The following is a 10,296-nucleotide window of genomic DNA, read 5'->3' on the forward strand; positions in this document are numbered from 1 at the left end:
TGTCAGTCATCCTCAGCCTTTGTTGGAGTCTGTGGTTTAGACCAAGAATTTAGACCGGACGGGACAGGCTGCATGCCTTGGTCTCTGATCCTGGTGCAGGCGACTGAGGCTCTGTGGCCAGGCCCTACCTGGGGGCTGCAGAGCTGGGGACGAAGTTGAAGTGGTCCTTGCTCTGGTTCAGAGGTAGTCTCTGGAGTCCAGCTGCCTGGGTTCTACCCATGGGTCCTTGGGCCAAGCTACGTAACCCTCTCTTGTGAAGGGGGACCATATTGGCACCTTTCTCACAAGAGTCACATAAGGAATATGTATGTAAAGCAGTGAGATGGCGGGCCCAGCCCAGGTTATTAATTAAGCCTTCCATATATGGTAACTGCTGGTTTGTGTCTCAGGCCCTGACCCGTGAGAGGCTGATTCACCAGGTCTAGGGCAGGGCCTGGGAATATGTATTTTTTAAAAAATTTTTTAGGTAAAATATATATGACATAAAATTTACCATTTTAAGCATTTTCATATGTGCAATCCAGTGGTATTAACTACATTCATAGCATTGTGCAGCCATCACCACAATCTGATCTAAAAGTTTTCATCACCCCAAAGAAAATGGGAATATGTATTTTTAACAGTCCTGCTGCCACTGAGGAAACATACTTTGAGAACACTGGATGGTCAGGGCTGAGGCTGGCAGAGGCTTCATTAGTGGGCAGAACTGCTTTATTTCCCAAGGTGCCGGCACTGTTTCTGTGCCTCTTTGACATTCTCCCCCTGCACCTCCTCCCCTACAGGTGCTGTAACTCCTGTGAGGATGTGCGGGAGGCATATCGCCGTCGAGGCTGGGCCTTCAAGAACCCAGACACTATTGAGCAGTGCCGGCGAGAGGGCTTCAGCCAGAAGATGCAGGAGCAGAAGAATGAAGGCTGCCAGGTGTACGGCTTCTTGGAAGTCAACAAGGTACAGGAGGAGCCGAGGCGGGACAGGGCCAGCTGGGCTGTGGGTTGGCCCCACTCCACTGTGAATCAAGGGGACAAAGGGAAGGGGGGAAACGGCTGGAGAATGAGAGGGCATCTCCCCTACAGGTGGCGGGAAACTTCCACTTTGCCCCCGGGAAGAGCTTCCAGCAGTCCCACGTGCACGGTAAGTGACCCGACATCAGCTGGGAGCTTTAGCCCCTGGACACCTGGCGAGTTTGAGTGCGCCTTCGGCTGCCTCCTGCTCTATTGTCTTTGGCCCAGAGCAGACCCTGAAACCAGGACAGCAGTTTGGCAAACAGTTAAGAGCACAGGCTGAGGAGCCAGACTGCCTGGCTTCAGATTTCAGTTTTAGACCTTACAAGCTGTCTGAAACTTTGAGAAATTTCCTTAACTTTTTGAGCTTCAGTTTCCTCCTTTTTAAAGTGGGGATGATAGTACTCATCTCCTATGCTGTTTGGGCAGGTTAAAGATGATAGCACAGAGCCTGGCTTGTGGTAGGTATTTATTTAAATGGTAGCCCCCAGTATCAGATGACCTGTGTGTGAGGCTTTGGGGGAAGCAGAGCTGGTTTGGAACCCAGGTTCTGCCTCTCCCACGCTGTGTCGTATTTAGTACGTATTGAGCCCTACTCAATTTCTTCTTCTATAAAATGGGCCTGAAATAGTGCCTACCTTACAGGGTTGTTCACAAGGATGAATAAATGAGATTTATTCTCATTCATTTATTCATTCGTACATTCACTAGATATTTAGTAATCACCTGTTGTGCGCCATGTGCTAGTCTAGGTGCTAAGGATACAGCAGTGATCAAAACAAAGTCCCTGGGACTTCCCTGGTGGCACAGTGGTTAAGAAGCCACCTGCCAATGTAGGCGACACAGGTTCGATCCCTGGTCCAGGAAGATCCCACATGCCGCGGAGCAACTAAGCCCGTGTGCCACAAATACTGAGCCTGCGCTCTAGAGCCCGGGAGCCACAACTACTGAAGCCTGTGTGCCTAGAGCCTGTGCTGCACAACAGGAGAAGCCACCGCAATGAGAAGCCCGTGCACCACAATGAAGAGTAGCCCCCGCTCACTACAACTAGAGAAAGCCCACACGCAGCAACGAAGACCCAATGCAGCCAAAAAAAATTTTTTTTAATGAAAAAAAAGTCCCTGCCCTCAGAACATTCTAGTAAAGAAACAGACAATAAATAAGTATGTAAAATGTATATCAGATGCTATTAGGTAACTCAAACCCAAAAAAGGCAGGATAAGGATGATGGGGCCGAGAGGTTGGGTGAGACGGTGTGTGAGTACCATTCCATATCGGGTGGTCAGGGGAAGATTCTGATGGATGACATTTGAGTGAAGACCTGAAGAAAGTGAAGGGACCGGCCATGTGGATGACGGGGGTGAGGTGTTTCAAACAGAGAGAATAGCAAGTGCAAATCCCTAAGGCAGGAATGTGCTTGGTGAACTCAGGGCACAGTGAGGAAGTGAGGGTGGCCGGAGCACAGTTAGCCGAGCTGCGTGGTTAGCAGTAAGATGAGGGAGGTAACAGGGCCCAGGAGGGCACTGCAGGGACTCGGGCTGCTGCTTTGCATGAGATGGAAGGCTGTCGTGGGGCTCTGAAGAAGAGGCACGTGATCTGACTTAATTTTGAAAAGACAGGCAGCCCTCTGCTCTGTGGAGAAAACGGCGGGCCCGGGGTGGGGGGTGTGGCGGAGGAGGACAGAGGCAGAGAGGCCGATCAGGAGGCTGTTAACGGCAATCGGTTCAGGCACCAGGTGATGGGGGCGGGGCCGGAGTGGTGGTAGATGTGGTGAGAAGTGACTGCGGGTATTTTGAAGGTGGAGCTGCTGATGGATGCGAAGATGAGGGAAAGAGGAGTCAAGATGACACCGAAGTTTTCTACTTGAGTAGCGAGAAGGATGAAGTTACCATTTAGTGATGGGGGATGACTCAGAGGAACAGGTTTAGATGGTTGGAGTGGGGGGCATAAAGCCACTTTCAACATGTTCGGACCAGTGGGATGTGGGTGTCCTTTTAGACACCTCAGATGTCAAGTAAGAAGTTGGCCATTCAAGTTTGGAGTTTAGGGGAGAGGTCTGGCCTAGAGATACAAATGTTGGAGTCATCAGTGTATTAAAACCATGGGACTGAATAAATCACCTCTGGGTGGAGGTGAGGGTAGATGGAGAACAGGAGAGCTCAGGAGCCTAAGCGCCAGGCCCCAGCATTAGAGGACAGGGCATCAGGAGGAAGCAGCAGAGGAGACTGCTAAGAAACACCGAGGAGATGAGAGCGTGAACCAGACATCCTGAAAGCCAAGGGATGAAAGTGTTTCCAGAACCATATCAGATGCTTCTGGACATCAAATACAACGACCATTGGGTGTATAACGTGGCAGTGGTCATTGTGACCTTAACAGAGCAGTTCGGGTGAAGTGCCAGGAAGCACCACTGAGTGGTTCAGGAGGGAATGGGAGAGGAGTGGAGCCAGTGAGCAGAGGCAGCGCTTGTGGGGTTTGTTCTAAAGGGAAGGGAGAAAGTGGGCTGTGGCTGGAGGGAAATGTGGAGTCATGGGGGGTTTTGTAAGATGTGTGATGTAGCAGTGTGTTAATACGCTGTCGGAAGTTACCTCCTGAAGAGAGCAGACGCGATGCTCCGGAGATGAGAGAGACATTTACTGGAGTGAAATCCTTGAGAAGGAAAAGGAAGACAGAATGTAGTGCCTTAGAAGTGTAGAAAGCCCCAACTTGGCAACAGGAGGAAGGGCACATCTACACAGGTTTGGGTAGGTTGGCAGCTGAAATCACCAGGAATTGTGACAGGACCATCGTATGGGAGAGCGTGACAGTGGCTACAACTCTTGAGAACTGGCATGGGAGGACTGACCGGCAGTTCTTTGTGGATCTCCAGCAAACAGATGGGGATGGGAGGTGGTATAGTGTTCCAGGAGCTGCAGACCTGGAGACTTTTAGAGAAGATCAAGGGACAGTGATCTGAAAATGGCATTAAGGAGCAAGGAGGACCTCTCTTAAGGCCAAGGAGGAGGACGGGTGTGGGAGAGAAATAGTCACTGCTTGAGGTCTGCAAGGGAGATAGTGCGTTCAAGGGAGAGCTGGGCTGCCGCCAGAGCACAAGGTGGAGGGAAGGTTTGGAGGTTGAAGATGTCGAGGTTTTGCTGATGAGTAACAGGGCACGTGGAAGGGTCTGGGAGGGATGGGAGTCGGGATTATACTAAGAGGATGTACAGAGCTACATGGTGACAAGAGTCCAGGGGATGAGAGATGACCTGGCAGTCCTGAGCTGCCCAGTGACGAAGGACAACAGGAGTAACAAGCCTGATGGAGATGGCCCTGCTGGTCTTTAAGGCAGTCGGGGAGAGGCTGAGTGTTGGAGAGGAGCAGGCAGGTGGATCCGGAGGGGGCCGGGGAAGGGTGGTCTTACTGGGATTAGGAAGACGATCAGCGTGCAGCTGTGGGCGCAGGGCCTGCAGGTGGTGCATCTCTGCTTCTCTTTCTGGGCTGTTGTCATAGTCAGGGAGCCCAGGGCAAAAGGCACTCCATATCCTAGAAGGATGTTCGAAACACAGAACTACAGTTGCCCGAGGCCAGAGGCTGAATTGAAGGCCTGGGAGCTAGTTTCTGACGTTATGTTGATTGGGGAAGAAAAGGGGAAGATTGTAAAGTTTACCAAGTACTTTCCCATCTTAGATCCTGCCTGGTCCTCAGGACAGCCGTGTGCAGAGGGGAACACCAAGGCTCAGAGAGGACAAGTGATTTGCCCAAGGTCACACAGCTAGGAAAGTGACTCTGGGCTCTAGGTCTTTTGTTCTTCCTAGGCCACCATACTTCTGCCCCCAAGCCCCCTTGCCCTCTTCTCTGGCCAGGGAAGGGCTCCTTTGGGGAGGGGACCAGGAGGAGGCTTGTTAGCTGAGTCCTGACCCTGCTGCTGAGGCAGGAATATCCAGTCTTCCCTTCTACCACATATCTTGGTCTGTAATTCTCGTAGTTCTTGTTGTGAAGCTCTGAATCTTTTTTCTCTTCCTTCCTTCTCTCTTCTTCCCTCCCCCATGCTGCAGTACATGCTGTGGAGAGTAAGTGGCCCTGCCCTCCCAGGGAGGCCAAGCCCCCATTTCTGGGGCAGCCTGCCCTCCCAGGATGGGCGGAGGTGTGGATGGGCGGGATGGCTGCCCGGTGACTATAAACAGCAGTGGGATGTATCTTTTAGGTGGGGTTCCTTGTAGCAGGGAGGGATCAGGGTTAGAGGGCAGGAAGAGCTTGTTCTGGAACAGAGGGTGCAGGTTGCCTGTGGGATTTCCTTTGGTGGGTTGAGGGTGAGGGCAGAGGAGGCAGGGAGAGAGCTTGGACCACATTCTCAGGTCCCACCTCACTCTGGGGTTCAGTGATTGGCCATCGGCTCTCGTTAAACCTGAGTCAGTGGGTTTTCTTTCCTGAGATGCAGGCGGGGCCTTGGTGGGAACAAAGGCCTGGAGTGATGCCCGTGAAGGGCTCCCTGTGTATGTTAGGGAGGAACTGGGGCCTGTGGAGGGCATGGACTCTCACACAGGCCTGCGGCAGGCCCTCTGGCTGCCCTCAAGCAGGGCCAGACTGGTGAGTGAATGAGGGGTAGAGGATGAGCCAGGTGGGTCACAGTCCAGAGGGTGGAGTGAGGAGGCCCAGGCGAGGGTGTGGGGAGCCTGCTCCGTCTGCTGACATCTTCCCCCTTCTCTCCTAGTCCATGACCTGCAGAGCTTTGGCCTCGACAATGTACGTACCAGGTAGAAACCATGGAGGGCGGGTGGAGGGGGAAGCATGCTGCTGCCTTCGTTCTCTGTAGAGACATCCTGGGGTGGGGAGCAGATTTAGAAAAATAAACCATGTTCTGACAGGGGGTGCGGTCCGAGGGTACTGGCGGTGACTTTTGAACTGAGATCCGCGTGGGCTGGAGACAGGGGATGGGCTTGGACAAGAGCATCCGGGAAGAGGGAGCCTTGGGGTGAGGTCAGGAGGGTTGGGGCACTTCTAAGGAACAACAGGGCCATGTGGTTGGATGAGGATGAGGCTGGAGGGTTGGCAGGCCGGCCGGGGGGTCTGGACTTTCTCCCAAGCAGTTGGGAGGCTGTTGTCTTACCTTAAGCAGGGTTATGACATAATCAGATTTGCACTTTTTTAAAAGATCCCTCTAATGGCTGTTTGATCTAGACAGGAGCAGGACAGGCGCCGGAGCTGGGAGATCTGGGGCGCCTCCAGGCAAAGCCAGCACCTGCCACACAGGGCCCATGTCCAGTCTGTGCTTGGCTAATGGGTGGGTGCAGCCAGAGCCTCAAACTCTGGAGCCCCAGAAGCCCCCAGACCCTGAGGAAGGACTTCCTAGGTGGGGTGGGGGTGCCTGTCTCAAGCAGGTTCTCCTAGGCAGAGCCCAGCCCTTGGCCCATCTCCACACACCCACTCCCCAGACCCAGGTGCCCCTGTCTGCTCCTGTCTGAAGAGCCTTAGAGAGGGAGGGGCCTTTTGGGGCCTCAAGTGCTCCAAGACCCAGGAGCTGGTGTTTCTTGCAGATCAACATGACCCACTACATCCAGCACCTGTCATTCGGGGAGGACTACCCGGGCATTGTGAACCCCCTGGACCACACCAACGTCACTGCACCCCAAGGTACCAGCCTGGGAGGTAGCCCCCAGCTACCCAAGCCCTGCCTGCACCCACGCTCAGTGCCCTCTTCTCCCTGCAGCCTCCATGATGTTCCAGTACTTTGTGAAGGTGGTGCCCACGGTGTACATGAAGGTAGATGGGGAGGTGAGTCTGAGGGAGCTCAGACATCCGGGCACCCTCTTGGTGCCAGGCACCTGAGTTCCTTCAAGCTGGGAAGCGGAGTCCTGCTCTTATCCCCATATGATGGGTGACAAGGTGAGGCTCAGAGAGGGTAGGTGATTTGCCCTCACAGCCAGAGCTCAGGCCCCAGGCTGTCAGATTTCAAAGTGCTTTACCTACTTGCCCAAAGTACCTCCATCCACTCCTCCCGTGTCCACTCTCTGTCTGCCTCACTGTCCCCCGTTATCTGCCCTGAGCCAGGAGCTAGCAAGGTCAACCCTCTCGTGCCCCTTCCTCCCGTCTCTGCTGTGGCCTGTGGAGCAGCATCTCCGCAGACTGGTAGAATGCAAGGGACTGAGCAGAGAGGAAGTCAGGCCCAGCCTCGCCAGGAGCTTGTGGTACAGCCTTGGAGAGTTGCTTCTCGCCCCTGGACCCCCATTGAGAGGGTCCACCAAACGTAGCTGGGATTGAGCAACTGTAAAGAGCTGGTGACTGGAGGGGAAGCTGGGATGGTCAGGCTGGGAGAGGGCATCTAGGTGGTCCCCAGGCCTTGCAGTGTTTGTTTCCAACGTGGGGCCTCGTTTTCTCCTCCACACAGTCAAGGCACTGCAACACCAGGGGTAGGAGCAGGGGTGGGGTGGCAGGGTTGGGAGCCAGGTCATAGACCCAGCCCTGGCCCAGGCTCCCCTCCCATCCCAGGTGCTGAGGACAAATCAGTTCTCTGTGACCAGACATGAGAAGGTCGCCAATGGGCTGATGGGCGATCAGGGGCTTCCTGGCGTCTTCGTGCTGTACGAGCTCTCGCCCATGATGGTGAAGCTGACGGAGAAGCACAGGTGAGGGCGGGGAAAGGGGGGGGCCTGGGCCGGCAGGGAGCGGGGTGCCTGCTGACCCTCCCCCGCCCCTCTGCCAGGTCCTTCACACACTTCCTGACAGGCGTGTGCGCTATCATCGGAGGCATGTTCACAGGTTAGAAGCTTGAGGGTGTCTGTCGGGTTCAGGGCTTGGTGGGGAGTGTAAAGCTTGACTCCCCCCACTAGGTTTTGGTTGAGGGAGGAGGGGCACTTCAAGGGCCAAGGTGGGGGATGCTGGCCTGGCCAGTCAGGTGACAAGGCCCGGAGGGCAAGCCAAGAGCCCACCTGGGCCAGTGCCAGCCCTCGTCTCTCTCCCCAGTGGCCGGACTCATCGACTCTCTCATCTACCACTCAGCTCGAGCCATCCAGAAGAAAATTGATCTAGGGAAGACAACATAGTTGTCCGTCCCTTCCCCCGCAACAAGTCCTTGTTTTCCTTTGGCCTTGTGGTCATTTTCCCAGCCTCTTACCCCGCACACCCCCTCTGCAGAGTCAGTCGCGGCCCCAGGTTGGTAAATCTATCGATTGTGATAGTACTCACTGGTCTCTGTGTGGTTCTTGGGTCTGGCTGGAGCGTGGGAACAACCCTCATCACAGCCACTTATCAAAGGCTGTCAGGACTGACTTTGCAGAGCCAGGTGCCCCTGGGAGCCCCACGTGGACGTCCCTGCTTAATAGGACTTGATTCAAACCCGACTGATGTTCACTCCACAGCCCCATCATCAGTCCCTCCCACCGTGGCCTTCAGGCCTTTTGGGTTCAGCCCCAGGGCTTAGATGGACCTGTCCAGGATGAGCTCCCTGGAGTCATCCTGGCCCCCAGCCTTGTGAGTTTCCGACCCCACTGGTAATAGGCCCTGGCTGCAGGCTGGGGATTGCCACCTCAGTGGTGGCTAAAGCTGGGGCCCCTCCCTGCCACCCTGGGCTCGGTCACCTGATCCCCTCCTGCTCACTGACCCTGCGACATGCCAAGTGCCTGCTGGCTCCTGGTGCCCAGAAGGGTACAGCCAGGTCCTTTGCAATTTCCTGGGTGGACACAGAACTGAAAAACGGGGAGGGAAGGTAGCAGTGGCCATTCTGAAGCAGGGCTAGCATCAGACTCTGGCTCTGGACCTAGTCAGGCCTTCCCATTACAGCCCTTAAGATGTGTGGGGAACCAGCCCTGAGACCTCACCAGTGCACAGCCCAGGCAACCAGGGACATTAGTAGCTGGTCAGTTCAGCCAGTCATTTCTCAGGGAGTTTCAGTGTAAGACAGTAGTGGGGGGAGAAGCGGAGGACAGAAAGCAGAGTAGGGCAATGACAGCAAAACTTCTGGAGGCAGCCGGACATGAGACCCAGCTCTGATGTGGCCACTTACGAGCTGTGACCTTGGACGTATTATTGGTGGGCCCTTGTCTCATTTATGAATTGCAGGTGATATTGTCAGCTGTAGTGAGCCTTGTTTTTTTGGTCACCTGGGAACCATTCCCCCTTGTTAACGGTATCCTGGGTTTCCTCTGGGAACCTCCCTGCCCACTGTCAGCTTGTGTGATTTGGGAAGAGGGCTGATCTCCCACCCTAAGCCCCAGGGGAGGGCCCCAATCAGCATATCCCATCCCACACCCCCACCCCAGTGACCCAGAGCAAGCTAGCATCTGTCAGGCCTAGGAAAGCTTTCTTTCCTTCCGGACATGAGTATGGGGAGACGTGGGGTTGCTGCAGCCGTCCTGCACTTCCGAGGAGAGACCCTGTCTGCAAATGAACTTCCCCTGAGGACTACAGCGCCAAGCTCAGGCAGAGAACCAGTCCTGGTGACATTGTTTGAACCCTGAGACAAACAGCACCTGAAGCCAACCAATTCCTGGGAATTAACAGCTGCGTAAGCCAATAAATTCCCTTTTTGCTTAAGCCAGCTTGGGTTAGGATTTCTGTCACTTGCAGTCAAGTGTCCTAAGTGATCTGCCTCCTCTCAGGGTCGGTACAGGTTCACGGAGCACATAAAGGGCTTAGCTGCCATGGAGCAGCAGAAGCCACAGCAGACGGGGTGAGAGGGACCCAGTCGCTGGCAAGAGCAGGCGCAGCAGGTGGGCTGCTCGAGGGCCTGACACCTCGGTGGCCAGGGCTCCTCGGCTGTGACCCGCCACGGGGCCCTGTTCTTCCCGGCAGCAGGGCCACGTGGGCAGCCTCCCATTCTGTGCATTCATGCGCCCGAGGCCACCCAAGAACACATCTGTTCTCTGCCCCTAGTGTCATTTATTATCTGCAGCATGTGTTCAGGGGACAGGGTGGATACCTCATAAGGTTTACACAGAGAAAGCAGGGAACACCAGGATGGTTCCTGTTGGTGGGAAGGACACCAGGGGCAGGAGTTGAGGAGCTGGCATTACGGGAGGAGTGTCCAAGGTCAGTCAGGGGCGGTGGAGGGGGTGGACGGTGACCTGGCTGATCAGGCCAGGCCTGGTGTAGGAGACGAGGAGGAAGACAGTGATCAGCGCCGCCAGCAGCAGCAGGATGTGCCAGCAGCGGCGCCAAAGACGACGGAGGTCTTCAGCGGGTTCACAAACCAGTTGAAGGAGGTTTCGGGGCAGCTGCGGGGAAGCAGGTGGTGTCGGAATGATGAGGAAGCCCCCCGGCTGCCCCCTGCCCCCTCCCCCAGGCTCTGGCCCCGCCTCCTGTACCGCACCGCCCGCACCCT

The 10,296-nt window shown here is 55.2% G+C and overlaps 1 protein-coding gene across 1 annotated transcript in view; it reads left to right on the forward strand.

The window, feature by feature from the left end:
* ERGIC3 (ERGIC and golgi 3) overlaps window positions 1-8,157 on the forward strand; it is a 13,229-nt gene extending 5,072 nt beyond the window's left edge. The window contains exons 6-13 of the mRNA XM_024743124.1: window positions 783-948; window positions 1,074-1,131; window positions 5,692-5,723; window positions 6,515-6,611; window positions 6,688-6,752; window positions 7,467-7,603; window positions 7,681-7,736; window positions 7,941-8,157. Of these exons, the coding sequence (XP_024598892.1) occupies window positions 783-948; window positions 1,074-1,131; window positions 5,692-5,723; window positions 6,515-6,611; window positions 6,688-6,752; window positions 7,467-7,603; window positions 7,681-7,736; window positions 7,941-8,020 (691 nt within the window). The 3' untranslated portion in view covers window positions 8,021-8,157. The remainder of the gene's footprint in view (window positions 1-782; window positions 949-1,073; window positions 1,132-5,691; window positions 5,724-6,514; window positions 6,612-6,687; window positions 6,753-7,466; window positions 7,604-7,680; window positions 7,737-7,940) is intronic.
* Window positions 8,158-10,296: the final 2,139 nt, after the last annotated feature.

The sequence above is a fragment of the Neophocaena asiaeorientalis genome, unplaced genomic scaffold (assembly GCF_003031525.2).
Source record: "Neophocaena asiaeorientalis asiaeorientalis breed wild unplaced genomic scaffold, Neophocaena_asiaeorientalis_V1.1 scaffold82, whole genome shotgun sequence".
Classification (NCBI taxonomy): domain Eukaryota; kingdom Metazoa; phylum Chordata; class Mammalia; order Artiodactyla; family Phocoenidae; genus Neophocaena; species Neophocaena asiaeorientalis.